The sequence below is a fragment of the Hippopotamus amphibius genome, chromosome 12 (genome assembly GCF_030028045.1).
Source record: "Hippopotamus amphibius kiboko isolate mHipAmp2 chromosome 12, mHipAmp2.hap2, whole genome shotgun sequence".
NCBI classification, from domain to species: domain Eukaryota; kingdom Metazoa; phylum Chordata; class Mammalia; order Artiodactyla; family Hippopotamidae; genus Hippopotamus; species Hippopotamus amphibius.
This window is the reverse complement of record NC_080197.1, coordinates 62582514-62608213: the sequence shown is the minus strand read 5'-3', so window position 1 is coordinate 62608213 and position 25700 is coordinate 62582514. Positions and strand designations below refer to the sequence as shown.

General features: G+C 39.6%; 1 protein-coding gene across 2 annotated transcripts; it reads right to left on the bottom strand.

Moving 5' to 3' along the window:
• Positions 1 to 5824: 5824 nt before the first annotated feature.
• LDHB (lactate dehydrogenase B) lies at positions 5825 to 23926 on the bottom strand. 2 transcript variants are annotated; one of them, XM_057702832.1, is made up of 8 exons: positions 23820 to 23926; positions 21021 to 21155; positions 14803 to 14920; positions 13394 to 13567; positions 11457 to 11630; positions 9321 to 9438; positions 7999 to 8122; positions 5825 to 6192 (listed from the first exon to the last, which is right to left on the bottom strand). In XM_057702832.1, the coding sequence occupies exons 2-8, from the start codon at positions 21147 to 21149 to the stop codon at positions 6025 to 6027; spliced, it is 1005 nt and encodes a 334-aa protein (XP_057558815.1). In that variant the 5' UTR covers positions 21150 to 21155; positions 23820 to 23926; the 3' UTR covers positions 5825 to 6024. The 2 variants fall into 2 exon arrangements, with proteins under 2 accessions (XP_057558815.1, XP_057558814.1); XM_057702831.1 differs by lacking the exon at positions 23820 to 23926 and adding an exon at positions 23527 to 23545.
• Positions 23927 to 25700: the final 1774 nt, after the last annotated feature.

Sequence of the window (25700 nt, the reverse complement as noted above, 5' to 3'; positions counted from 1 at the left end):
TATGTATATACACACATATTCTTTTTTCAGATTATTTTCTATTATAGGTTATAACAAGATATTGAGTACAGTTCCCTGTGCTATACAGTAGGTCCTTCTTGCTTACCAATTTTATATATGGTAGTATGTATATGTTACTCCCAAACTCCTAATTTCTCTCTCCCCCCTTACAGATTCGTAATGTACATACAATCAAATTTCAAACATGTTCTTTTTCTCCCTCCATTTTTCTGCAGGCTGTTCTTTTCACCTATGAATCCATCTTTCTGTATTAATATGTGGAGCACATGCTGACTCGTTCACGCAGCAAAATAATATTTCATTGAGTGAAAAGATACATTTCAAGTCTTCTATTGATAGTCATTTCAATTGTTTTCCATCTTCTGCTATTATAAACATTGTTGCCTGACTCAACTAATACATACATCATGTCCTTCTTGTGCTGGCCTGCAAGATTAAGTTTCAGAACTGGAACTTCTGAATCAAAGGCATATGCTTTTACAATCTGATAGACGTTGCTCAATTGCCCTGCATAAGGGTTACATCAATTCATTCTCCTTCCAGCAATAGATGGGTTCTACTACCCCATCCCACAGGCATGTTATTAGAGAGTGTGAGCAAACATTTGAATTTTTCCTCTTAGGTGAAAAGTGGTATATCAGTTTACTTTTAATCTGCACTTCTTAAACGAAGCTGAGAATTTTTTCACATATTTCATAGTAGTTTGCTTTCATTTTTGTGAACTGTTCGTTCATATCCCTTGATTCTTTTCCTATGGCATATAAAAACATCAATTTCTAAGAATTACGTATACATTAGGGGTATTAACCATTTGGGTCAATATTTTTCGCCAGCTTGATGCTGTTTTTTGACTTTGTTTACATTGTATTTCCAGATAGGCAGTTCTTTTTCTCTGTGGTTGAATTGGACCAGTCTTTTCTTTAATGACTCTAGATTTGGAGACTTAACTAGAAAGGTCCTCCCAAACCAAGGTAATAAAGGAATGTACAATTTTCTTTTAGAACATATGTGGTTTTTTCTTTCTGCATTTAAATCTTTGATTCATTTAGAAATTGTCCTGTTTTAAGGTGTGAGGCATGTATACAACATTTTTTCCTGGTCATGATATTGAGTTATTCATAATCCTTTCCACTTATCTAAATCTTATTTTCTAAATTATCTCCATAATGTGTCTCTCAGTCCACCAAGATTTACTTTTAAGAACTGTCGTGGCACTTGGAATTTTACCACTGTACTGTTGTTTTGTGATAATAATGTACATGTGTAGCTTTTGACAATTTATGAAGTCATTTCCTATATGTAATCTCGTTTATATCCTTATTCACTATAACTTAAAGGAAAGAATATGACATTGTGATCACATGAATTTGAAAGAGAGCCATGACTTACTCTGCAAATGTAACATTTGGACACAAGTGTAATTCTCTGTGTACTATACAAAACACACAAATTACTACACTTCTGTTTTATTTCCCTGAAGACACGGACTTTGTCTTCCGACTTTCACCATGACAACTAGAAGAGTTATTTATATGAAATAAACACTCAAAAAACATTTGTTTATTGGCTAATTTAATGTATTATGGCTTCTTTTAATTCTTGGCTTAATTTTATTCACATGGAAGTGTTTGCTCCAACACTGGACACGGGACTTCTACTTTCCTTTGATCTCTCCGTTTTCTAAAGTAATGACTAGTGTTTCTACGTGGAAGCTTCCATAATAACAGGAACCAGGTTGAGTCAGACATTACAGTGGAAAATGTAATGGTTTCTCCTTAAAAGATCTGCATTTGACCTGAAAAAAACCAAAAAAACTTCACTAAGGCAGAATCCAGATATAACTGAAAGCATTTATTACACTAGCTCTTGGGGGATAGTAATACCAGGCAGTAAAATGGGATGGCGGAGAGGATCACAGACTGGAGAGTTGGGATGTGAGGACATGTATTGTTTTTATCACCTACCATCTATTTTTCCCCAACGTCTGGTAAGAATACCTTAAATTGCTTCTGAGACCCATCCCTCTACCACTCTTAGTTCATGGGCTTTGGCTCCAGAAAAACCAAGTCATTAGTCAATGTGAGCCCAGCATCTCCCAGGCCGTGGCGATAGGTCCGCGGATGTGCATTTGACTCAGAGCCAATAGGATGCAATGAGATATTTTCTGGAGTTTCTAGGAAAGCAGTGGGTACAGTTTCCTACTAGACCTGAGAATGTGAGACTGGAGTTGACCATGCAGAACTTGAAAATCAAATGAATATATGAAGGCGAGAAAAGTTAGAGTCGGAGAAAATCTTGATAATTCTGGTAACGTTTTTTTTTGTTCCTGAATATAATCTTGCTTAATGTCGGTTCGCTTCTAGGCTTTCCAGTTAGGTACACCAATAAATTCTCCCTCTTTTTTTTTTTTTAATTATTTGGGAGGACTGTTAAACCAACAGACCAGCTCCAAAAACTAGCTTGTTTGCATTTAGGTAAATCAGATATTAGCACTTAGGTCTCAGTGGCTCTTCTGTAAAATAGCTTGAGCCAAGGTCATTTCCAATGCTAAAATTATATGAGACAAAATGAGCTTTATGGATAAACTATCTTTGTCAGTCCTTAACAGTCCATGAGTTTTGCATTTTGGACACTGACCTGTGGAATATCTGAATCCATGTATTAACTAGTTAGGAGTTACTGGTCATCTGCTTAATTCCTAGGGAATTGTAGCAGTTCCATTTTTCCTGTTTCCCCAGAGAACAACACAACCAGAGTGCTCCAACTGAATACGTGAAGACTCAGGTTTTTTCTTGATTTTACAGCATCTTATTTTGCGACTTATCATTCATGTCTGTCTCCTCGATTAGATGAAACGTTATTTGCTAACAGGTGTCTTGCCTTATGGTTGGTTTTCCAAACAAAGTCTTACAGAATGTGTTACTAAATTAAATCTGGCTACTGAGACATACCCAAAGTAACATCAATAGGTATTTATTTCCTCCTAATGCAAAAGCAATTTGGAAGAAGTCTGTAGCTGGTAGAGCAGCTCCTTGAAAACCAAGGACCTAGACTTCCAGCTCTTGGCTCTTCCAGAACAAGTGTTTTGCTTTTCTGCTCATGGTCCAGGACAGCTGATAGACTTGAGATTATGGTGTTCTCCTTCTTTTGGCATTAAAATGTCTGTTCTTCTATATAATGGTAAGAATATGTAGTCTTTTTTTTTCCCCTCCATGTAATTAAAAGATGGCAAGGCTATGCTGAGGCCCCCTACCTCCTTCCACACAAAGACTCATTCCCCATCCCTGACAAAGTTTAAAAAATTTTAAACTGGCCCATGAAATTCAAATTTGGAAATCACTGGCTTGTTGTAAATTCAGTATTCACAAGTAAATTAGAACAATGAATTATAGATGTAAATTAAAATAACATTTCTCCTTACATCTAGCTAGATGTATGACTATCATCCCAAAAGATTGTCATTTTTTTAAATTGAAGTATAGTTAATTTACAATATTATTAGTTTAATGTATACAACGATTCATATATATATTCTGTTTCAGATTCTTTTCCCTTATAGGTTATGACAAAATATTGAGTATAGGGGACTTTCTTGGTGGTCCAGTGGTAAAGAATCCACCTTCCAAAGCACCTTCCCTGGTCGGGGAACTAAGATCCCACATGCCACGGGGCAATTAAGTCCAGCCCGTGCACCACAACTATTGAACCCACATGCCTCAACTAGAGAGCCTGTGTGCCGCAAACTACAGAGCTCGCACGCCACAACTAATGAGAAGCCTGTGCGCCACAACAAAAGATCCCACGTGCTACAGCTAAGACCTGATGCAGCCAAAAATAATAAATAAAATATTAAAAAATATATGGAGTATAGTTCTCTGTGCTATACAGAGAGTCATTTTGGAAATGTGGCCTGAGAAATGTACTTAGTACCTGTGGTTTACTTTCCTTTTCTGTAATACAAGTACAATAATATCCTTATAATATGTTGGAGCATTAAATGAATGAATGATTTTTATATTATTTTATAAATGCTAAAGATACAAAAATGTAACAATAACTAATATTTATGGCAATAGGAGCACACTGGGGTTAAAAAGCTACAATGCCTGGGTTGAACCCCGACTCTGCTACTTAGTAGCTATGGACCTGTGTCTGTTTCAATTTCATCTGTAAAATGAGGATTCAAATCCCATAGAGCAGGATTCTCAACCACAGGTGATTTTGCTCCCCAGGAGACATTTTGCATTATCTGCAGACATTTTGGGTTGACAGCTGGGGAGAGGGTGTGTAACTGGCATCTAGGGGGTAGATGCTAGGGATGCTGCCAAACATCCTATAATGCACGGTGCAGACCCCAGCAATACAGAATATTCCAGCCCCAAATGATAGTGCCAAGGTGGAGAAACACTACCTTATAATTAGGATGACTTAAATGAGTTAACACATATGTAAATCACTTGGAAGAGTAAGCACTACTTAAGTACTATTAGAACTAAGCATTATGCTGAGTTTCACATTTTCTCACTTAATTCATACACCATACTGAAGAGGTACCATTATCACCACTACTTCATAGGTAAGAAGATTGAGGCTTAGGAGTGGTTAAGTAGGTAACTTGCCCCAAATTGCAGTTAATCAATGAAATCCAGGTTAATGTGGTAACAAATTCCATGTTTTTAACACTATCTAAACTGATGCCTAGATATTACATGTAAAGTGGAAACTTTGTTAGAGGAAGTCCACCTTAAGTGCCCTCTTAGCCGCGGTATAATCCTGTCTCCCAGTAGCCTAGACCTGGATAATTCAGTCCCAACTTTTATTTTCCTTCATTATCAAACAGAACCAACTCTAATGAAAGTTAATCCCAATTTTAGAAAGCTGTTTTAGAGGTTCTTCCTTTTAGAGAAATAAAATGGACTTCCTTGTAAATGTCATCCATTGGTTCTAGTTCTTTCTTCAGTGGTAACCTTAAAATGATGATCTCAGGATTTTTAGGGCAGTGCAAATACTGTGATATTATAATGATGGGTACATATCATTATACATTTGTCCGACTCCTGTGATGTACAACACCAAGAATGAACCGTAATGTAAATGACAGGCTTTGGATGTCATATCAATGCTGGTTCATTGACTTTAACAAATATACCACTCTGGTGAGTGATGTAGATAACAGGGGATGCTATGGCATGCATGAAAGCATTTATGGGAAATCTCTGTATCTTCCTCTCAGTTTTGCTGTGAAACTAAACCTGCTCTCAAAAAAAATAAAGTCCCAGGCTTCCCAGGTGGCACAGTGAAGAATCCGTCTGCCAATGCACTGGACACAGGTTCGAGCCCTGGTCCAGGAAGATCCTATACGCCACGGAGCAACTAAGCCTGTGCACCATAACTACGGAGCACATGCACCGCAACTGCTGAAGCCCATGCGCCTGGAGCCTGTGCTCCGTAACAGGGGAGGCCACTGCAATGAGAAGCCTGAACACCGCAACGCAGAGTAGCCCCCGCTCTCCACAACTACAGAAATCCTGCACGCAGCAACAAAGACCCAACACAGCCAATAATTAAAACATAAATTAACTTAAAAAATAAAGTCCTTAAAAAAATGGTAACCATATTCTCAGGACAACAAAATCATAGTACATGTTATGACAAAGAACTGCAGTGCTGTTTGGTGGAAAAAGTAGAAGATGAAAGATAGATGACAGAAAATAGGGAAATTTATGATGTGGAGGAAGAATTATTTGAAAAACAGGCTAAAATCTTTTGGAGACCATTAAAGAAAGAATTCCAGAGACAGAAGCACACTACGATAATTAATTTTATTTGTTCAAGGATTCATTTTGCAAGCATTAAACTAAGCTTGGGCTTTGATTCTGGGAGCCCAGATTCACATAGTTAGGAAGATAAAAGTAAACTGTGCCCCACGTACATGGATGAATACTAAAGGCTCGTGGCTAATCACACTGTAGTTTTAAGTTTCTACAGTCTAGCAGCTGGAAGTCACAGGTCCTTTAGGTCCTTCTGGATGTCCCACAGGGTGTCTGCACTTTTCTTGAGTTGGGCCACCTCTTCATCCTTCAGCTTCTGGTTGATAACACTGGTTAACCCCCGAGCATTCAGGATGCATGGAAGGCTCAGGAAGACTTCATTCTCAATGCCATACATTCCCTGCCAGAACAAGAAAAGCAGAGAGATTAAGAAATGAATCCACAGGTAAGCATGACTGCAGGTCCTGCGTTTGAACAGGAAGAACTGCAGGAACATTTGATGAGCATACACTCATTCTTGAGCTTTTATCACTTATAGGCCTATATATCCCTAATACTTGTGTTTCTAATTAGATTTTCTACACAGAATATACAAACACACATTATGATAAAACTAGAAATTCATTAAGTACTTTGTTGAACTTACTGATACCTCTCAGCTTCAATACACTTTAACAGAATTTGGTTATGTGTTCAAATTCAAATCACATTCAAATGTGGTTTTCACTGGGCTTCTTTTCATGAAATGTTAAGTTTCCTGAAATTCTTTAGTTAAGGAGAGAACTTCAGGTAGTAGCCGACCTACAAGGTCCAGGAAAGTAGTTGGAGGCTACTCAAAGCCAAGAGTTGCTGAAAAAAAAAAAAAAATCATACAATTCCCAAAACACTTTACTGGTTTGTAGTAAGTAAATGACTTGCCGGGTCAATTTAACTACATAATTAATTTAATTATTTTAGTATATTAATCATGTCAGTTTAATATTTTTTTAACTAACTTCAAAAGTTTTTGCACATATACCAAAGTGGAGGGAATAAACAAACTCCTATATATATGTACTCTAAGATTCAGCAATTATCCAATTTTTACCATACTTGCCTTTTGCTATAGTATCAAAAGAACCCCAAAACAACAACAAAAAACCCAAAACATCTAACACCATGTTTTGACCCCAACACTTCTATATTTATCTGTTTCTTCGAATCTACCGCAGTTCCCCCTTATTTTTTCACCCCTGCTGCTGACTTGTGGAAAGTGAGTCAGTTATCTTAGACAATGTTTCAACAAAATTTTAGTTTTATTTAAAAATAATCAATTTCTACTTAACTATTCACACCTTTTGAATTAAACTAAATTTGGTAAGATATCAAGTACTACATACATCAAGGCCAGTCTCTAATACACCAACTTGAAACTATTAACCTTATTCAAATGATCACCTGAGAATATGCTGAATAAGATTCAGAGTTAATGTTTAATTTGTACACCACACAAGGGAGAATTACTCAGCTATAAAAAGGGATGAGATGGAGCTATATGTAATGAGGTGGATAGAACTACAATCTGTCATACAGAGTGAAGTAAGTCAGAAAGAGAAAGACAAATATTGTATGCTAACTCACATATACGGAATCTAAAAATGGTACTGATGAACTCAGTGACAAGAACAGGGAAGCAGATACAGAGAATGGACTGGAGAACTCGAGGTATGGGAGGGGGCGGGGGGTGAAGGGGAAACTGAGAAGAAGCGGGAGAGTAGTACAGACATATATATACTACCAACTGTAAAATAGTCAGTGGGAAGTTGTTGTATAACAAAGGGAGTCCAACTCGAGGATGGAAGATGCCTTAGAGGACTGGGGCAGGGAGGGTGGGGGGGAATCGAGGGGGGGGCGTCAAGGAAGGGAGGGAATATGGGGATATGTGTATAAAAACAGTTGATTGAACCTGGTGTACCCCCAAAAAAAATAAAATAAAATAAAATAAAAAAAAAAAAAAAAAAAAAAGAGAATTACAAAAATATATTCGATGTCTCAGCCTCTATAAATTTTTGCTCTTATTGTCCTAAACGTCTGTTGGAAAGGAGAAAGGCTTCCATAAAACTCTGAGATGAAAAAATAATTGTAGACTGAGACATTACCTCATCCTTCTTAAAATCAATCTAATTATAGAATACTTGACTAGAAATCATATTTTATAATAGCTTACCTTCACCATTGTTGACACTGGGTGAATCCTGGATAGATTTTTCAACATGGATTCAATAAGATCAGCCACACTTAATCCAATAGCCCAGTTGGTGTATCCTTTCAGCTTGATGACTTCATAAGCACTAAGGAAAATAAAAATTCATAAAAGGGATAATTGACACCAGACTCTTTGGGTTTGACTCCTGCTGTCTCTTAACTCTGTAATCTTAAGTAAATTATTTAACCCACACTTCTTTAAAATAAGGATAACAGTATCTACTTCATAAGTTTGTTAAATGAGTTAATATATATGAAAAATGTTTAAAATTTTAAAACTACATGGTAGGTGCTATGTAAATGCTCTGACGAATTTAAGTAGTTTATTGTATAAATGACTATTTATAAAGTCACAGTGGTAAAATGTACATTTCCCAGACAATCTTCTTATTCATAAACATAAATATTTCCAAAGGTACTAATTTAGACTTATAACAACAATTCTCTGGAAAAAAAAGGCTAACATTTCTTGAATAATTATGTGTGCTTTAACTCAGTTTTTACAATAATTTAAATACCTTATGACTTTACAGAGGAGAAAACTGAGATTCAGCTTAAAGGTTAAATGACTTCCCAAGACTACACAGTTAATGTCAGCGCCATAACTTCAATCTAAGCCCACATTGTTCACTCTGGTCCAAAATGACACCTTATTTTATGATAAACATGCAGGTCATAGAAAAAGAGGATGGTTAGTAATAAGAGGCAGTTTCGAAAAAAGAGAGAAAGGGGGACATCTTGGTTGGGTGTGGAAAGATAAATGCAACACAGCGTAAACACTACCAGCAATCAATCAGTAAGTATTATTTTAGGCAATTATGACACTAATAGTGTCTAGGTTTACTTTTCTACATGAGCCAACATTTTTTGTCAACAGGCGATATTTTGAAACCCTTTCTCACTTGTTAATTCCATGTTTCCCTCCTGTTACTCCTACAATAGAATTTCTCTAGAAAGATATTTACTTTCCCTAGGGGGACCAGCATAGCAAGTTTGACCAGTGTAAGTTAGTCTTGCCTGTTTCAGAAGATAACAGCTGCATATTTACTATACTGAGTTTATCTAAAAGAAAAAAATGGAAAGAAAAAAATAAAAAAAGCAAAACAACTCCTCCCACCCCCACCCCCCCCAACAAAGAATAAATTTTAAAAAAGGAAGAAAGGGGAAAAAAGCAAGAACGAAAACAAAAAAATTTTTTTTGCGTGAATCTGAACAGGCAGCCATGGAAAGCATTCACAATTTAGTCTAAGGATACTGTCTTAAACCAAGCTCCTTCCTACGAACCTTTCGACCACCATCTTATGCACTTCCTTCCAATTTTCACTGTCATTGTCCGTTCCCATTTCTGGATTCAGTTCCTGGAGAGAAACGCCTGCCACATTCACCCCACTCCATACAGCCACTGTGGGGGAAAAAAAAAAGATAAAACATTTTACCTCTGACATTATTTTAAAAAAATCTTTTCTTCTCTTAGTTCAGATTTCACCTCTGTTGCAAATCACCCACTTAACTGTTCCAATGACAACGGACTCCAATATACTTGCCCACAAAGGCTGACATCTGCCTTCAAATCTGACCTTTTAGCTTTCAACCATTTTGGTGCAAACAGAATTGCCGTGTCAGACTTACAGACATGATGAAATTCTTGCCTTTCCCTAGGTTTGTGAAATCATAAGAGATCCTAGTTTGGGACTATTCTAAACTTTGGGTTTAAGGAATTCTTAACTTTCTGCCTGCTTATTTTTTAAATATAAGCCCCTCTTTTCCCCTAGCGTGAAGTAACAAACAAAAGAACTCTCGGACAAAACCCGGATATTGTCTAATTATCTCTTATGCTCTAAGTCGGGTCCATTTTCTGGAAAGAAACACCATGTAACCACAATGAATTGCTCTTGTCTTAACTGGATCAAATATTTCCTTTCAAGAATGCCCCCAAAGGCAGAGCAGATAAAGGTGTTATTGTTGACTGTATCTTTTGGAGGCTTTGAGGTACCAAAATAACCCCCTTACCTATTCTGAACACCTCTTGTCCAGGCAAAAGTATATATTGCAGATCTAGGTGTACAAAGATAGATAAAGATACACTCTGTACCACGGACAAGTTGGAATTTACTAGGAGAAACAGGTAAGTAAAGGACAATAAGGCAATGGGATGTGCGCTCATGGAGCAATGGAGAAAGTGCAAGACAACATGCAGGAGGACCTACTGAATTTAGGGGAAAAACAAGCGTCAGAAAGGGCCATGAAAAATATGCATTTGAACTGGACCTTACAAAAATAAGTACATCTTCCTTAGGGACCTCGGAAGGAGAACTCTGTAGACTCAGGAAGAACTATCTATGAAGGGCAAAGCTGCTCATGGCCAAAGAAAACCACTTTTCAGTCCACAACATTTGCTAATTCAGGGTAACTGCTGAGAAAACTGGGGCATTTTCCTGGTCTCTGGTGAAGACTATGAGATCTACATAATCAGGCTTAAGTGAGCACAGTCTAATTCTCTTTCATTTTATGTACACAGTACAGATCAACATGGAAACAGGGAAAAAAGATGTTTTGGAAAAAATGGCCCAGTAATGAGTGAATGAAACATTGGATAGGAGTCAGAAGACATGATTCTAGATGCAGTTATGCCACCAGCCGGCAAAAGGATCTTCAACAAGCCATCAGGTCTGCTTTGCCTCCATTTTTTCCTCATTAAAATGTGAATCTTGAACTAAAGGATGTGTAACGTCACTTCCAGATCTATGGGTCTAGTAAGAGTGATAACTAGCACTTATTGAGTTTTTACAGTACACCAGACATTGTACTACTCTGTATAGCATATAAATTCAGGCAAATCCTTGGATAGGAGAAACTCTTGAATGAAGTAGTACAATGTGTCAGAAAAAAAAAAAAGGTCAGCATCATCATATAAAAAAGCATGAATACAATAATTTTAAGACCAAATTCTTACGTACCAAAAGTAAACTCTACCAAGATCACATTACTAACTCTCACTAAATTCAAAGGAAAATTTACACTTTAATCTTTTAGGGAGAAAACAGCTCCTTGCATATTGGACAGAAGTGAATTTAGTAAAACAAAGATTATCATTATGTTTTGGATTATTAGTTTTATACCATAAGCCCTATTCAATGTATAAAATTCAATGTTTAAGATGAAATGATGGAATTAGAATATCATGTTTCAAAACTATCATAGTAATTCTTTAAGAATCATCAGTGGATACTAAGCAGGCAGAAAATTGATGAGGAATCAGATATTTACCTAGTCAGGATCAAAGTAACCTCCCACAATCACTGACTTGTAACGTGAAGTATGTGAAAATGTAGAAAATACAAAGTAAAAACAAACAGAACACAGAATGGCAAGCACAATACTGTAAGTACATAGTAAATATTGTCTTTTTTTTTTTTTTACCACTTGAGTCGCCATGTTCTCCCAAAATCCAACCGTGACAGCTGCTGGGATGAATGCCAAGTTTTTCGGCCATAAGGTAGCGAAATCTAGCAGAATCCAGATTACACCCACTCCCAATCACACGGTGCTTGGGTAATCCACTTAGTTTCCAGGTAACATATGTGAGAATATCCACTAAAAATTTTAAAAATAATACGTCAGTATATCAAAACTGATTTCAACTGTTATGTCATCAATTAGTGGGTTCCCTGGTTTCCTCTTCTCCCACTGCCCCATCCCCCAAATGAGATGTGGCCAGAAAGATATAAACACTTGCCTTTTCATAGTGAGAGATAATGGGAGTTAGAAAGACAAGGTTTTCATTTACATTATTGCTTGAAACGAATACGTAGTCTTGCAGATTAATTTACTATATTTGGAAAGAAAGAAGTTTCTTCCAATTCTAACATTCCATGACTGTAACGACTGTCATTAGAAACCAAAAGCTATCCGTTAGTAAACTACCAAGGCATGCTGCTATAAATTTCCCTGGAAACGACACTATTCAGCAAAACACTGTAATAATACAGGGTGTATTAACATGTTCTACTATTTAATGACAGAGCCTCTATTTGGTGTGGCACAGAGACTGCAAAGGTAAAACCTGCTGGGCTAGAGAAGATCACCGCACTTACAGGCTAAGCTGTAAAAAGCAGGAAAATGTGCACACTAGGAAAGCAAGTCTCCACCCCCGCTCTCACATACAGACACCAGCTGAGATATGTTAAGGTTATTTTGGTCTGGATATCATAAACTCTTCCTTGGCAACTTTGACTCAGTAGGAGCGACTTCCTGGAGAGTTAAGACTTTGAAGCTATACCTGGAAAAGTTGTATAACCAGTTAATACTGTCTGCCTTAAGCACAGGATGTAGCAACTTCATACGTGCCCACTGTCCGTCATTCATGCTCTACATCTGCCACCCTCTATTTATAAGGCAAGGTTGAACTATTTAGGAACTCCAATCCAGGACTGCAGAGAATACTAAAATAATCTCTGGTCTTGCTGGCTCCCAACCCTCAGTATCCCATAAATTAGGGAATTCCCTGGTTGTCCGATGGTTAGGACTCTGTGCTTTCAGCACTGAGGGCCCAGGTTCAATCCCTGGTCAGGAAACTAAGATCCCAGAAGCCGTGCAGCACAGCCAAAACAAAACATACAAACAACGACGACAACAAAACCCCCATAAATTATAAGAATTTCTTATTCACAATCTTTCTCTATGTGAAGTGTCAGAGATAATTAGCTTTACCGTTTAATCAATGTATTTACTGTGCTCACCAATAAATAGTAAGCTTGGTGGCAAATTACAGGCAAAAGAAGTGTGAAATAGAGAGTGAATTTTGAGTGTTTGGGCTAAAAAAATGCAATTCTTTCTAACCAGAAGTTTCAAGTTACAACATTTGGTGTTAAACATGTATCTGCCCATCAATACAGTCTATTGCTATCTTTCAACCTAGACTAGGCATTCCCAAACTCTTCAAATTCAATCACTCAATTTTCAAGAATTTTAGAAATAAATAAGACTAGAATGCATTTTCTGGAAAACAGAGGGTCAAATATGCTAAAATATTTCATCCAAATTGGAGCCACATTCAAATGCTTCATGATGCATCCCAGGATAATCTTGATAGAAAAGTTTGAGAGCTTTTACTTTACAACAAATCCAGATAAAACAAGCAGATGAAATCACTTCATATAAAACTCTTCTCACATATTTAAGCATGTGGCCTAGGATGGTACCATTGGTTTTGCAAACACCATTCTTTTGTGGCCAATAACAGAAGACACATAAATTGCTTCCGCCAGTAAAACACCAGAACAGACTTTTCTTAAGTTAAAAAAAAATTCAAAATATTGAATTTAACAGAACTGAATCTTAAAGTACTATAATAATACCTGGGTTAGAAACCACAATTATGACGCAGTCAGGACTGTACTTGACGATCTGAGGAATGATGAACTTGAAGACATTAACATTCCTCTGCACCAGATTCAGACGACTCTCTCCCTCTTGCTGACGAACTCCTGCAGTTACCACCACGATCTTGGAATTGGCAGTCACCGAGTAATCTTGAAGGAGGGGGGAGAAAAGTACTTTACATACAACTCTTCATCAAAACGCTACATAATATGCCCTAGGAATGCAAACATACATAAGCTCCCAGAACATATGTGAGAATTACATTTTCTGTATAAGGTACTGAATTGCAACATCAGTGTTCTGTGGCTTCTTCCTCCTTGAGTGATGTGGAAACATTCCGACCTTAACATTGGCTCAGAAAATGGACCCAGGAAGCAAAAGTGGCCCTAAATTATGTTTCTGGCTAACAAATGCAAAATGCTATTTGCTTTAGAGAATATTGGATTGTCAGTAATAACATAAAGCATAAACAGTGAGTCCAAAGTTCAACAGGCAGCCCTCCAACAAAAAAGCAATTTAAAGGTAACTGTAGACTTGTAATGTTAATTTAATCTATGAAGGCGAAGGAAGGCACTCAAGTGTTTGTTCTTGGCTAGAATTTTATTTCTAATACTCAGTATTTTAAAGAAGCTTATTCATTTTTAGCAGTGACTTTCTCTAGAGAATATTTTATTTTCTTCCTCAAGGAAGTGCATCCTTTCTCAAATATGTAGACATTTTGATTTGATGTGGTCATCCGACTCAATAGCTATGGATGGGTGATTCATATAATTAAAACGTGTTGCTATGTGACTTTTCAGTTACTAATGCTTTATCAGCTTCCTCTTCTATAAAATGGAGGTAATAGGACCCATCTCTCATAGGGTTGCTGTGCAGAGGAGACGTGCAAAGTTTCACACAGTACCCAGAATGCTAACAACTCAATGAAAAACAGCTATTAGTAGTAGTATTGTTAGGAATTACTTTTGGAGGCCCACATTTCTATATCTGTAGGCACAGCCATGCTGTGGTGACAGCATCACTGCCTAAATGCATCAATCCAGAACAGATGGCGAGAATATGAATTTCCTTAGTTTCTTCAAGGCATTCAAATTACTTAGTGCAAATATTTTTGGGGGGAAGATCTAAAACATCCCTGTTCTCAGGTGAGTGTAAACAAGCATTAGGATCCAATTTCCTAAGATGTTATGTACCATACGTGTGGAAGGCATGAAGGGGAGTTTACAGAGCTAACAGTTATATTTATCCCTGAGGATGAACTGGACTCAGAAAGAAAGAAGAAACTGCCAACACTAGATTCACCAGGATGAGAAAACAGATTTTCTATAAGGGAGTGAGCATATCAATTTACTATTTCATCACTTTGGGCATGAAATGAGACTACCTTTGTCTGCCACAATTTTTGGTGTCTGAAGGAATAAGCTCCCATGCTGCAGGTCCATCATTTCTCCTTTGAGTTTATCTTCCAAAACATCCACAAGAGCAAGTTCATCAGTCAGAGACTATAAACACAAAAACAGCTGTTAAGACCTGAGGCCACTCTAGGACACCTCAGCTTACAGTATAAGCCAGAGACTCTTGAAATGACCAAATACCCAATGTCTAAAAACCTAGAGAAGAATTATACCATGGAGTTAGGTGCCCTCTTCAATTTATCACAATTTCATGATAAAATGTCTTAAATAATCAACTATTAATATTTAACATACGATTGTTCAGAATTTCACCTTCTAGTACTCAACTGGCAAGTTCAATGAGCACCATACAAATTGCTTTAAGAATCTGTAGACATGAAACCAACTTCGTTCAACAGTGGCCCCAGGGTGCACAAGTCTTCACATTAATGGGCGATGATGGTGAGAGAGACTCACAAAGACCTAGAAACAACCTTGGGCAGTGTGTCTGTCCCGAAGGTCACCCCCCACCCCCGCCCCAGTTTGGAGGGGTTTCTGAGAGGGCATATTTGGTTTCAAACCATCAAGAGTTTGACTTCACTTTAAAGCATGTTTTGAAGCCCTGGTTGAAGCTAGGAATCCTCAGGTTGGCTCTGACCAACTTCAATGTCCCAGGGGGGAAAGGAAGGAGTCACGGACACAGAGGGCTACTGAATTCTCCATACACGATTAACCCAAACTTGCCTAGTCTCCGTTTTCCTGTTTTCTCTTCCAGTTGTCACCTTGTGCCATCCCTCCCAAGAAAAACCCTAAATCAGTATCATGTCTGTTCCTCAACAAGGCCTCCATCTTTTCTTCTTGGAAAAATGAAGTGGGGAGGGTGTCAATCTAGTTGCATCTAAATAATCTTTCAGTTTTTAAAGTCGGTTGTCTAGTGAAAACTCGTAATTTACAGTAATTTACAAACTCTTTAATATCATCTGAATCCTGGCCTTTACTGGTTTTAGGGCTGTTAGTAAAATAATTAGCTTAATACGATACATCACACTTAAAAATGCAAATACCTCTTAGAAGGATAGTTTGATCAGTTAGGTACAGGGTGGTGATGGGGAAAAAAGTGTCAAGTAACTGGGGTTCAGGAAGCTCTTTGAAGGCTAAGATAGAATAATCCAGGGTTGAACTGGAGAGGTGAGGAAGGCACTGAGCAGAGGTCGAAGCAGAGAGGTGAGGCAGCCAATAAGAAAACATGACCCAGTTAAGCTGCCAGCAAAGCAGGTACCGCTCCCCATAGGAGCCAAGGAATGAACCCTGTACCATTTCTAGAAGCCCAGTGGCGGCTGGCCTGAAGTGCTGAGCCACAATAGGCTTGCCTGTGAAGGTTTCCCTGAGACTCAAGCCTCCCAGTGACTGAATGTGTTCTTAGTTCCAAGCAACTGATTCACTTGCAAACTTCTGAAATGACCCTCTTATGAGTTGGGGGTTACTTGGTAAATATTTTCTCATTTCCACATAGGTTGAATATTGGCATCAATGTTCACCCATTTTCACTTAAACACACATTTCAACACTTTAAAAATGGTTTCATTCCTCTGCAGCCTCTGACAAGATCACATAGAACCCTCGTTTGTGTTTCTGAAGCCCTAAATTCATACAAGGGAACTTAATAACCGTTCCATCAAGATCCCGAGCACCAGGAATGTCACCCTTATTTTGGGAGCATCACATAGGCGCTACCAAAGTCAATAGGGCCATGACAACTTGGGGCTTAAGTGGGAAAGGATGTCACAGGATCTCAGATCCTGTGTTTTGTTTCAGTGGGTAGAGAACTGGCTGAGAAGTGCATCGTCAGCTGGCAAGGAAGGAAGAGATCCAACACTTTGAGAAAATAACTGCAGTGCTGAATTTAGCTGCATCTGTGCAACTAAACATCCTCCCAGTGGGAGGCAGGCAAACAGAAGATGTGTGACTAAGCACAGATACTCTAGCTTAAAAAAGTCTACCTCTGTATCCACATAGTATATACTAGCCAATGAATTTACTGTATATATATGCCACTGAAGCAGTAAATATATTTTAAAATGTCTGATACATCAAGAGTTAGAGTAAGTGCAAAAGCAGTAACTTATTAAGGAATAAGATCAGTTAGAAGCCAAGAACATCACTGCTGAAACCTTGTCTAACATACTACAAAAATCATCTCAATCTCAAGTCCTGTGTGGACCACGACACGGCCATAATCTACCTCTTGGCCCTCTTAGCTAGTAAATTACTGCTGCCAGTGCCTTAATATTTGATGGTTGTATTTTTATATTCAAGTGTTTAGTCTGCATGACATTTTGTGGGAGGAAAAGGTATAACTTTTTCCCAAATGATCAGCTAAATGGACGAGCACCATTTATTCAATAATTTGTTTTTCTTCTCTGGAATGCCACTTTCTATTAAATACTCTTTGGTCCTGTTTCTGGGCTTTGAGTCTCTTCCCTTAACCTGTCTATTCTTGTAAGAACACCAAATTCTAATTAAGTCTCACGTTTAGGCCAAGTCTTGTACTGTAAAAACTACTTTGCAGTGTGTCTGTAATTACACCGCTCTTTCTAAGAGACTCCTTATGCTGTGTTTGTACCACAAGAATGTGGCTACGGTTGACTGAATTAACAACAGACACTCAAACCAAAAACAGCTGGGCAGAAGCTAAGGGCAGAATAACTGCATGGAAGCTCATGACCTTGACAACATGATGGAATCTTGGCAGCCAAAACACAGAACTTGTGATTGGTAGGGGCGGCAGTAGGAGTCATGAAACAGGGAAAGCTATGATCAAAATCTGACCAGACAGGAGTGCAGATTCTTCAGAATAGCAGGAATATCCATTTACTTAATACACATTTACTGCTGAATGTGCCAGGCATTATGCTACTACTGAGGAATACAGTAAAGAAGAAACGTGGCAAAAGTTCCTGCCCTTGTGGACTGTACCAGGAAGGGCACAGGAGTGAAGCCAACGGTTTAAGATGATTCTGATGATGGAAGTGCTACAAACAGTGCAAGGCAGGGTGAAGTTAAAGGTGACGGAAGGAAGCTTACTTGGTTGGTACTGGATGGTCAGGGAAGGCCTGCCCGCCAAGGTGTGATGGGAATGACGGGAGTCACCTCCGGTGGGCTAGGGCGGTCATTCCAGGGGAAGGGAAATGAAGTACTAAAAGGGTTTAAGCAACCATGAGCTTGGTGTTTCGAAGAAAGAGGGCAGGAGGTAAGAGATGAAGTCAGAGGCAGCACCCCCACTGGAAGGTGCTCCTGATACACTGAATGGCGCCCCCTGGAGGTGTGCCCCCCACCTTGCTCTGAGAAACAGGAGGGGAAAGATCCTTGAGGCCTCATCACATATTATGAATGTGTATAGCTGACGTGAACCGTGACACTATCAGAAAGTTCTAAGCAGGGGAGCTATTTTTATAGAAGCTCCGGATGGTTCCCATGTTGGCAACGAGGCTGGGGAGAGTGGGCAAGAGAAGCAGGAAACACCTGCGTCTTTGTAACGGTGGACTTGCACTCGGGAGCCTCGACTGCTTCCATGGGCCCAGTTAAGGTGTGGGCCTTCTCAGCCTCTGTATCTGGTGCCCCAGCTTCGCTCACTTTCTGGGCCAAAGCACTGTGTGTCCTCTGAAAACCACGTGGCAGATGGACTCAAGAGGCCGGATCTAGCACTTACAATCTCCAAGACTGTAAGGGGCTTAATCTTTCTGAGTTTGTTTTTTTCCAACAGTAACAGAGAGATGACGACACCCCCTGGAACTTCTATGGAGGAATAAGGTAACATGCAGACACTGACAAAGTAGCACTGTTAGTTCCCTTTCTTATTAGAGGAGTAGGACTTCTCCTTACCCAACAGTAATAACAATTTTGACTCTAATCCTTTCCCATGAAAAGAAGATTTAAACATTTTTAATTAGTAAAAGTCTTTGAACAAGGCAGTCCTTCCTTCGTAGCAGCTCAACTGGAAAATTCCTACTGCGTTAGGGGCCCAGTCTGTTCTCTCAAGCACTAGAATTGGGCCAGAGTATTATATAACTGCAGACAGGAGAGTCTCCACTAAATTATTTACCATAAAGGATTTAAATTTACAGTTGAAACAATCAGAGAGGTACTCCTTATAGAATCATGGCAGCTAAGATACAGTTTCCTGAAAAGCCAAATTTTGAGATTAGCATGAGGAGTGAAAAATCTTTAGTTAGTATTTTATTAATACATTTATGCCTGGGGGAAGGGGAGAGAGAAATTAGGAGCTTGGGATTAACACATACACACTACTATATGTAAAATAAGTAAACAAGGACCTTCTGTATTATACAGGGAACTATACTCAATATCTTCCAATAACCTATAATAGAAAAGAATCTGAAAAAGATATAACTGAATCACTTTGCTGTATACTTGAAACTAACGCAACATTGTAAATCAGCGACACTTCAATTAAAAAAAATACATTTGTCTTTAATTGTCCAATACTAGTATAGAATAAAAAGAAATTGCAGAGTCACTATGGTTAAGAGTTCAGAGTCTTGGGCTCAAAATGCAGCTCTACCATTACCAGCTGTGATGACAGGTAGGTCACTGAACCTAGTCAAGCCTCAGCTACCTCATCTGGAAACAGGGTATGAACAGTTCCCATTTCTTGAGATTGTTGTTTAAAATGAAGTGTTTTAGTCAAAACACTTCAAACATGGTACATATTCAATAAATAGTTTAAAAGAAAGGTAAACCGGAATACTTTTCATTTTCACTGGTATTAAGGATGAACACTAAATTGTGATTATTTCAATCCCCTGTAATTTGGGAAGCGGCTATCCTGAATGAGGGGAACCCAGCCAATTAAAACTAGCCAGAAAAAAATGCGAAACAATAAAATTTTCATTGGTGTGCACTACATATTTTAGTTGATTTCCTTGATGACTTTTTCCTCAGTGAAGATTCAGAATTTGTTCCTTTGGAATTGAAATTTTATAAATAGAAATATGCATGGGTAGGAGTTATTTGAGCAGCCTTCACATACAATACAAAGGGACAGTGTGTTCTACTGAAGGCCAGGTAGCATTTTTTGAGGGGAAGGCTTCCCCTAAAAGCATTCAAGACAGCCTTCAGAAAGAACAAAGAGCAATTCAATGAGGTAAGTAAGAATGCAGGAGCAAAAAAGCTACAAACCTATGGAGGTATCTGGGGGAAGTATCTGGAGGAGTGGAAGGTGCTAGTGGCATGTTGTCCGTGTTAAATCTGATGTTGATAATTCAACTATGTGAGAGGATGTTCTATTCTGAGGACATATACTCTGACAGACATAAGGAAAGGAAGGGCATATTTGCTTTTATTCTCAAATAGTTCGGAAAAAGTCCATACCCACGTGTGCACACACACAGATAATATGTTAATAACTGGCAACTCCAGGTGAAGTGAAGATGGAAGCTTTACTTTTTTAAAAAAAACATTCTTGCAAATTTACTGTAAATTTGACATTATTTCAAAATAAAACAACTGGGTGGAGGTTTGAGGGGGATAATAGGATGTTTCCATGACCTCAAAAAGCGACTGTGCTGATTATTTATTAACTAGAGAGGATAAAGGGATCTTTGCAGTAGAAGAAATCTTACGATCACCACTTCAACCAGGACTCTGGGGCACCACCAGTAACAAATGAACACTACCTGCCTCCCGAAGTGATGCATCATGAAGGATGTGCCCTCACCTGGTCATAACCCTACCCCCAAATCTAACCTGAACCCAATCACAAGAAAACATCAGACCAACATAAATTGTGGAGCATCCCACAAAACTGATGGGGACTCTACAAACTTATCAATGACAAAGGAGACAAAGAAAGGCTCAGTGTCAGACTGAAGGAGACATGACAAGTATATAAAAATCTAATCTTGGATTAGGGGAGAAAAGGCATGATGTTGACAGTTGGAGAACTTTTAATCAAGGTCCTGTATGAGATAATAGGATTTTATCAATATTAAATTCCCTGAGTGCAGTAAGTCTCTTGCGTCCAAGAAGGTCATTTCTCAGGAAACATGCTCATGTGTTTAAAGGGGAAGTATCACGATGTCTACAACTTATTTCAAATTCTTCAGGAAAGAAAAAAACCTTTTAAAGATATAATCAAATTCTCAGAAGAATTTTGAGAAAGAGACTGTATGGTGCTCGTGAAAGGTACCTTTCCCAGAATGCTGATGGCACACGCCATACCAACTTGTCCAACACCCACTACAGTGATCTTATTGTTTGGGACCGTTGCCTCTCCTTCTGCAACTGGTGCAATCAGTTTTTCCTTAAGAGTTGCCATTGTGCCCTGAAAGAAAATAATCAAAATATTACACATGTATCCATATGAGAAACCTGAAGGGGAACTTGTCACCTTACTCTTACAAGTCTGAACTGACATACAATTTAAAACGAGTCTGATGAGATTCTAGAACACAGAATATTATGTTAAAAAACCATGCGACCCATTTAAGAAAAAACTTAAGAGAAAAACCTCCATGAAGCCCATTAGAGTTTGAGTTCTCTTCAGCCTGGACTTCTCTGGCAGTAGTTAACAAAGCTGTAAAAATTTTATCTTGTGGGTATTCATTACTAGCTAAAAAACATGAATACTTACATTTAGGTTAGCTGATTTGTTTCTAGGCTCCCTATAAAATATTTATATGCAACTATTTAGGATAAAGCCCGGTATTAACCCATATTTCAGCTTGGTCTAAAAGAATGGTCAGTTACAAATATAATTTCTACTACCAATGGTTATTATCACTCTTAGGAGATAGGGACCAACCGGTTCTTCTGTTTTCTTCTACTGAAGTCTCGCTTAAAATTTGTCACAGTGTACTGGACATACAACCTATGCTTAAATAAATACAGCGACAATAAAATAGTGATGAATACTGTTTGTGTGAAAACTGCAAAAAATATATTACTCTGAATTCCTTTTAGTGCACCTTGAAAGCTTATTGGAAGGTGGGTAGATACTTAATACATTTTTTTTTTCAGGGGGTCACATTAGGAGAAGATCAGCCCTTGAGTCAATTTCTCTCCAGTCATTAAAGAAAAAGCAAAAAAAACAAAAAAAAACCATTTAAGTTAAAAAAATGGAAACTGTTAGTAACCCATTTTAATGTCTATTATTTATGACTGCCTTTTACTTTTAATGCTACACTGTTGTATTGCAGGACAATGTCCTTGTTTCAAATCGTGCCTCTGCTTCCCCCGTTAAGGTTCTAGTTTCTCACGTGTAAGCGACTAAGTAACAAAACCGAGTTTAGTAATTGTATACGTTAAGCAAGAGTTAAGTTGGTAAGGCTCCAAGTTGCAATAAAGTACTTGAATTTGGAGACTATTTAACAACTATTTCGTTCTATTGCTATTTTTTCCCCCAAAACTATTTTCCCCCCTATCATTAGGGACTAAACTGGAAGATTATTTGCCTTTACAAAGCATATTTGCAGTTTCCTCCTGGATGCTAGAGAATATACAATGGTGTACAAGTGTCTCCACAAACAGATGACCTTACAATGAAAAACACGTGTCCTGCATTTTGGGCAGAATCAGAAGAACGCCACCTCTCTCCCTGAACAGATACAAGTGCACAGATTTTCTTCATTATGTTATCTTCACTAGTTGGTTTAAAATCCTTTAGATACACAGAGAAGCCAGTAAAGTAGTGGAAAACAAAAACCCCGAAAGACTGCTACAGACATACAGATTAGTTGTTCAGGTAGACCTTTTAAGCTATCTGGGGAATTTCAGAAATGACGACGTGAAGACTTGAGTCAATACAGATTTTCCTTCAGATCTTTCCAGAGAAAAAGTGATTTTTTTCCCTTAACAGGATTTCTTTAATAGACGTTGTAAGAAATTCGAAGAAAATGTTTTATACACAGGCCTGCCTCAGGATCAGAGTGGTGGTTCGCAAGGGAAAAGAATGACAAACAGGGTAAAAATAACCTCCGAGGTTTGGTCCTTTACATCCTCACCCTCCTGCCCCTTCTGTGCATATAAATCATTTAAAATGAACCCGTGCCTTAAGTTCAGGAACAAAGCTCCACTTTGCAGACTAACCTTTTACATCCTAACCTTTTCAAGAGCCAAGTTTTGCCGTCCAATTCCACCACTAATAAATGCCGGCTCTCCCCTCCCCCTCCCCCTCCCCCTCCAAGCCCCAACTGCAGCCCGCAGTGCAGGCCGCCCACGGGCCACCTCTTCCTCTCTTGGCGCCCGCAGCGCAGAGCGCAGGTCACAAGGGGAAGCAGCAACCATGGATCTCCCCGGACAAGGTCTCTAGGGCGAAAAGTCTAGGCCTTCCTTACTCTCAACACCCAAAGCTGGCAAATAAACAAAGCATCCGAAGCATCAAGAAAAAGAGGCCAGAAATGAATCGGCCCATCGCTCCGGGAAGCGGTGCGTGTGCGGCAGCCGGATAGAGGCTGGAGTGCAGGGCCAAACGCGCAGATCATCCTTTCCCCTCATCCCCGAAAAGTCGGGCATTTCTCCATTCCCGTGATAGGGGACGCCAACCCCCAGACTCACGATCCGCCAGCCATCACCGGTCACCTGGCTCCTTCTCCCTCCCCCAGCTCCTCAGGCACGTGTCCGGGCTCCCGCCAGCAGACACCGCGGGTGATGCGGCCGCCATGAACCCATCAAGGACACGCAGGGCCCGGGATTACCTGCAAATGCAACAAGTCTGTCCCCCGGGAGAGCATGGGCTGGCGCCGAGCCCCGACGCGTGGCCGACAAAGCCCGGGGCTCGGTCGCAGCTCCTCCGTTCCTCCCAGCTCCCCAGCCCAGGGCGCGGCCCCCCCGCCCCAGCCAACCCGAGTCCGGATGCTCAACGCTACAGGCCCGGGAGCGCAGACGTCCTTCCTGGTCCTTCCGCCAGTCTTGCTACACAAGGACTGCCCTCCATGTCCCACCCGGTCTGCCCGAGAGGCAGGATTCAGGGTCCCACGCTGAAACCTACCAGGGGAGGGAAAGTTCTGGAGACCGCGGTAAGGGTCGCGCGAAGACAAAGTCAGGAGCGTGCGTCTCCTCCAGCGCAGGATCCGCAAGGAGGGAGCGGGAGGCGGGGCCCGCCCCTTGGCCGCCTCCGAGCTTCCTCTATTGTGATTGGAAACCCGAGCACCGCCCACCCCTCCCCTCGGCTCGCTCAATCCCCTTCAAGGACAAGGGCTCAAAGTGGGCCGACGCCCTCCCTCGGCGCAATGGAGGAGGTCACCTTCTGGCCGCTAAGGCGGCCTAGCTCTCAGCCAGCCTCACGGCTTACGGACTCTTCCACACAGAGGCTGCGTTCTTTCCAAAACCTGACCATCTTTGACCCTTCCGGCCTCTCACGCTCTTTTTCGGATAAATTTAGTCCCAGTAGAAGTCAATTTCTATTTTGCATCCCAGGTCAACTTTAGAGGACCACTGTTCTAAGCTGAGATGCTGGTGGTGTGTTCCTCTGGGAGAGTACTGCTGCTTCTGGATATTTTTAAAAATAAAACTGAGTTTTCTTTTCTCACCATTTCGATATAAAGTTCATCTGATGCAACACTGACTGGTGGGTTTTTCCCATCTTCATTCAAGCAAATATGAATCATTTCCTACTAGTTGCCTACGAAACTAGTGAGGCCTAGTGCCTGCCTTCTGAAGTTCTCTACCAATCCGTGTGGTCTCAACGGCAGATAATGGGGCCACTAGTAAGATGCAGTTTCTGTTAGTCCCTGAGCGACTCCAAAGCCGCATGTTGCCATTTATCTCTGTGTCTCCAACACCCAGCCCAGCGCCTGGTACCTCGGTACGGTGTTGGTAAATGAATGAATGAATGAATGATGAATGAATGATTAAGGAGGGGAAGGTATCCTAAAGATTTGGCTTCAGGGGTGGGTGGGTGTGTGTGTGTGTGTGTGTGTGTGTGTTTATTAAAATGCTTTCAGGTATAGCAATCTCACAGACGCCCCCGTATTTGAAAGGGAGTTTTTGCTAGTGCTATTTATTTATTTATTTATTTATTTATTTATTTATTTTTGGTAAATGGCCATTAATCCAATGCTTTATTTTCATCTCAGTGCCAAGCATGGAGAGAAAGAAGAATGTAGCACTGTGCTCATTGAGATTCTCCCTGTTCCAAAGAGATAGACAAGTAGGCAAACTCTTTCAATTACAATACAATGTGATAAGTGGTAATAAAAATTTGGCTAAAATACGATAAAAATTCAAAGAGAACAGCCACTAAGAAAGGGAGTGTGTAGTGGAATTGGGAAATCTCAAGCTCCAGGACTACAGAGGCCAGTTAGTGGGGACTTTGATGACCCTAAAGGGACAGTCTAGTTACAAATTGAAACATGACCACCAGGGAGAGGAGGGGCTTGGTGGATAACCTCAAAATTATTATTATGTTCATCTTGAATCCCAGTTCGAAGCAAGACCAGCGAGTCACTCTGGCAAGAAATCTAGAAGCCACCCTAGATTTTTCTCACCTGCTTTTCAAAGCAGTCAATCTGCATCTCCTGTAGACTTCTAACTATCTCCACAGCTTTTCCCCTTCTTGCCATCCCTGCTGCTGTGTGTCACTGGGAGGGAGAGGAGACAGGAAAAACTAAGAAGAAAAATACCTCTTTCCTCCACCCTCATTTCCATCCCCTCTACCATCAGTTACTAATCTGATTGATCAAACTGAGTTCTCCATCTGCAGCTCTGAATTCCAGGAGAGCACACACTACCTGCCTCAAAGATTTTTTAGAATCATATAATAAGGCAAGTTATTTTTTTAAGTATGAAAGACAATTTTATATACGATTCATACAACATACTCCCCGATGGGGTTCATGACACGCTACTCCAGAATATCGTACCTTGGCGT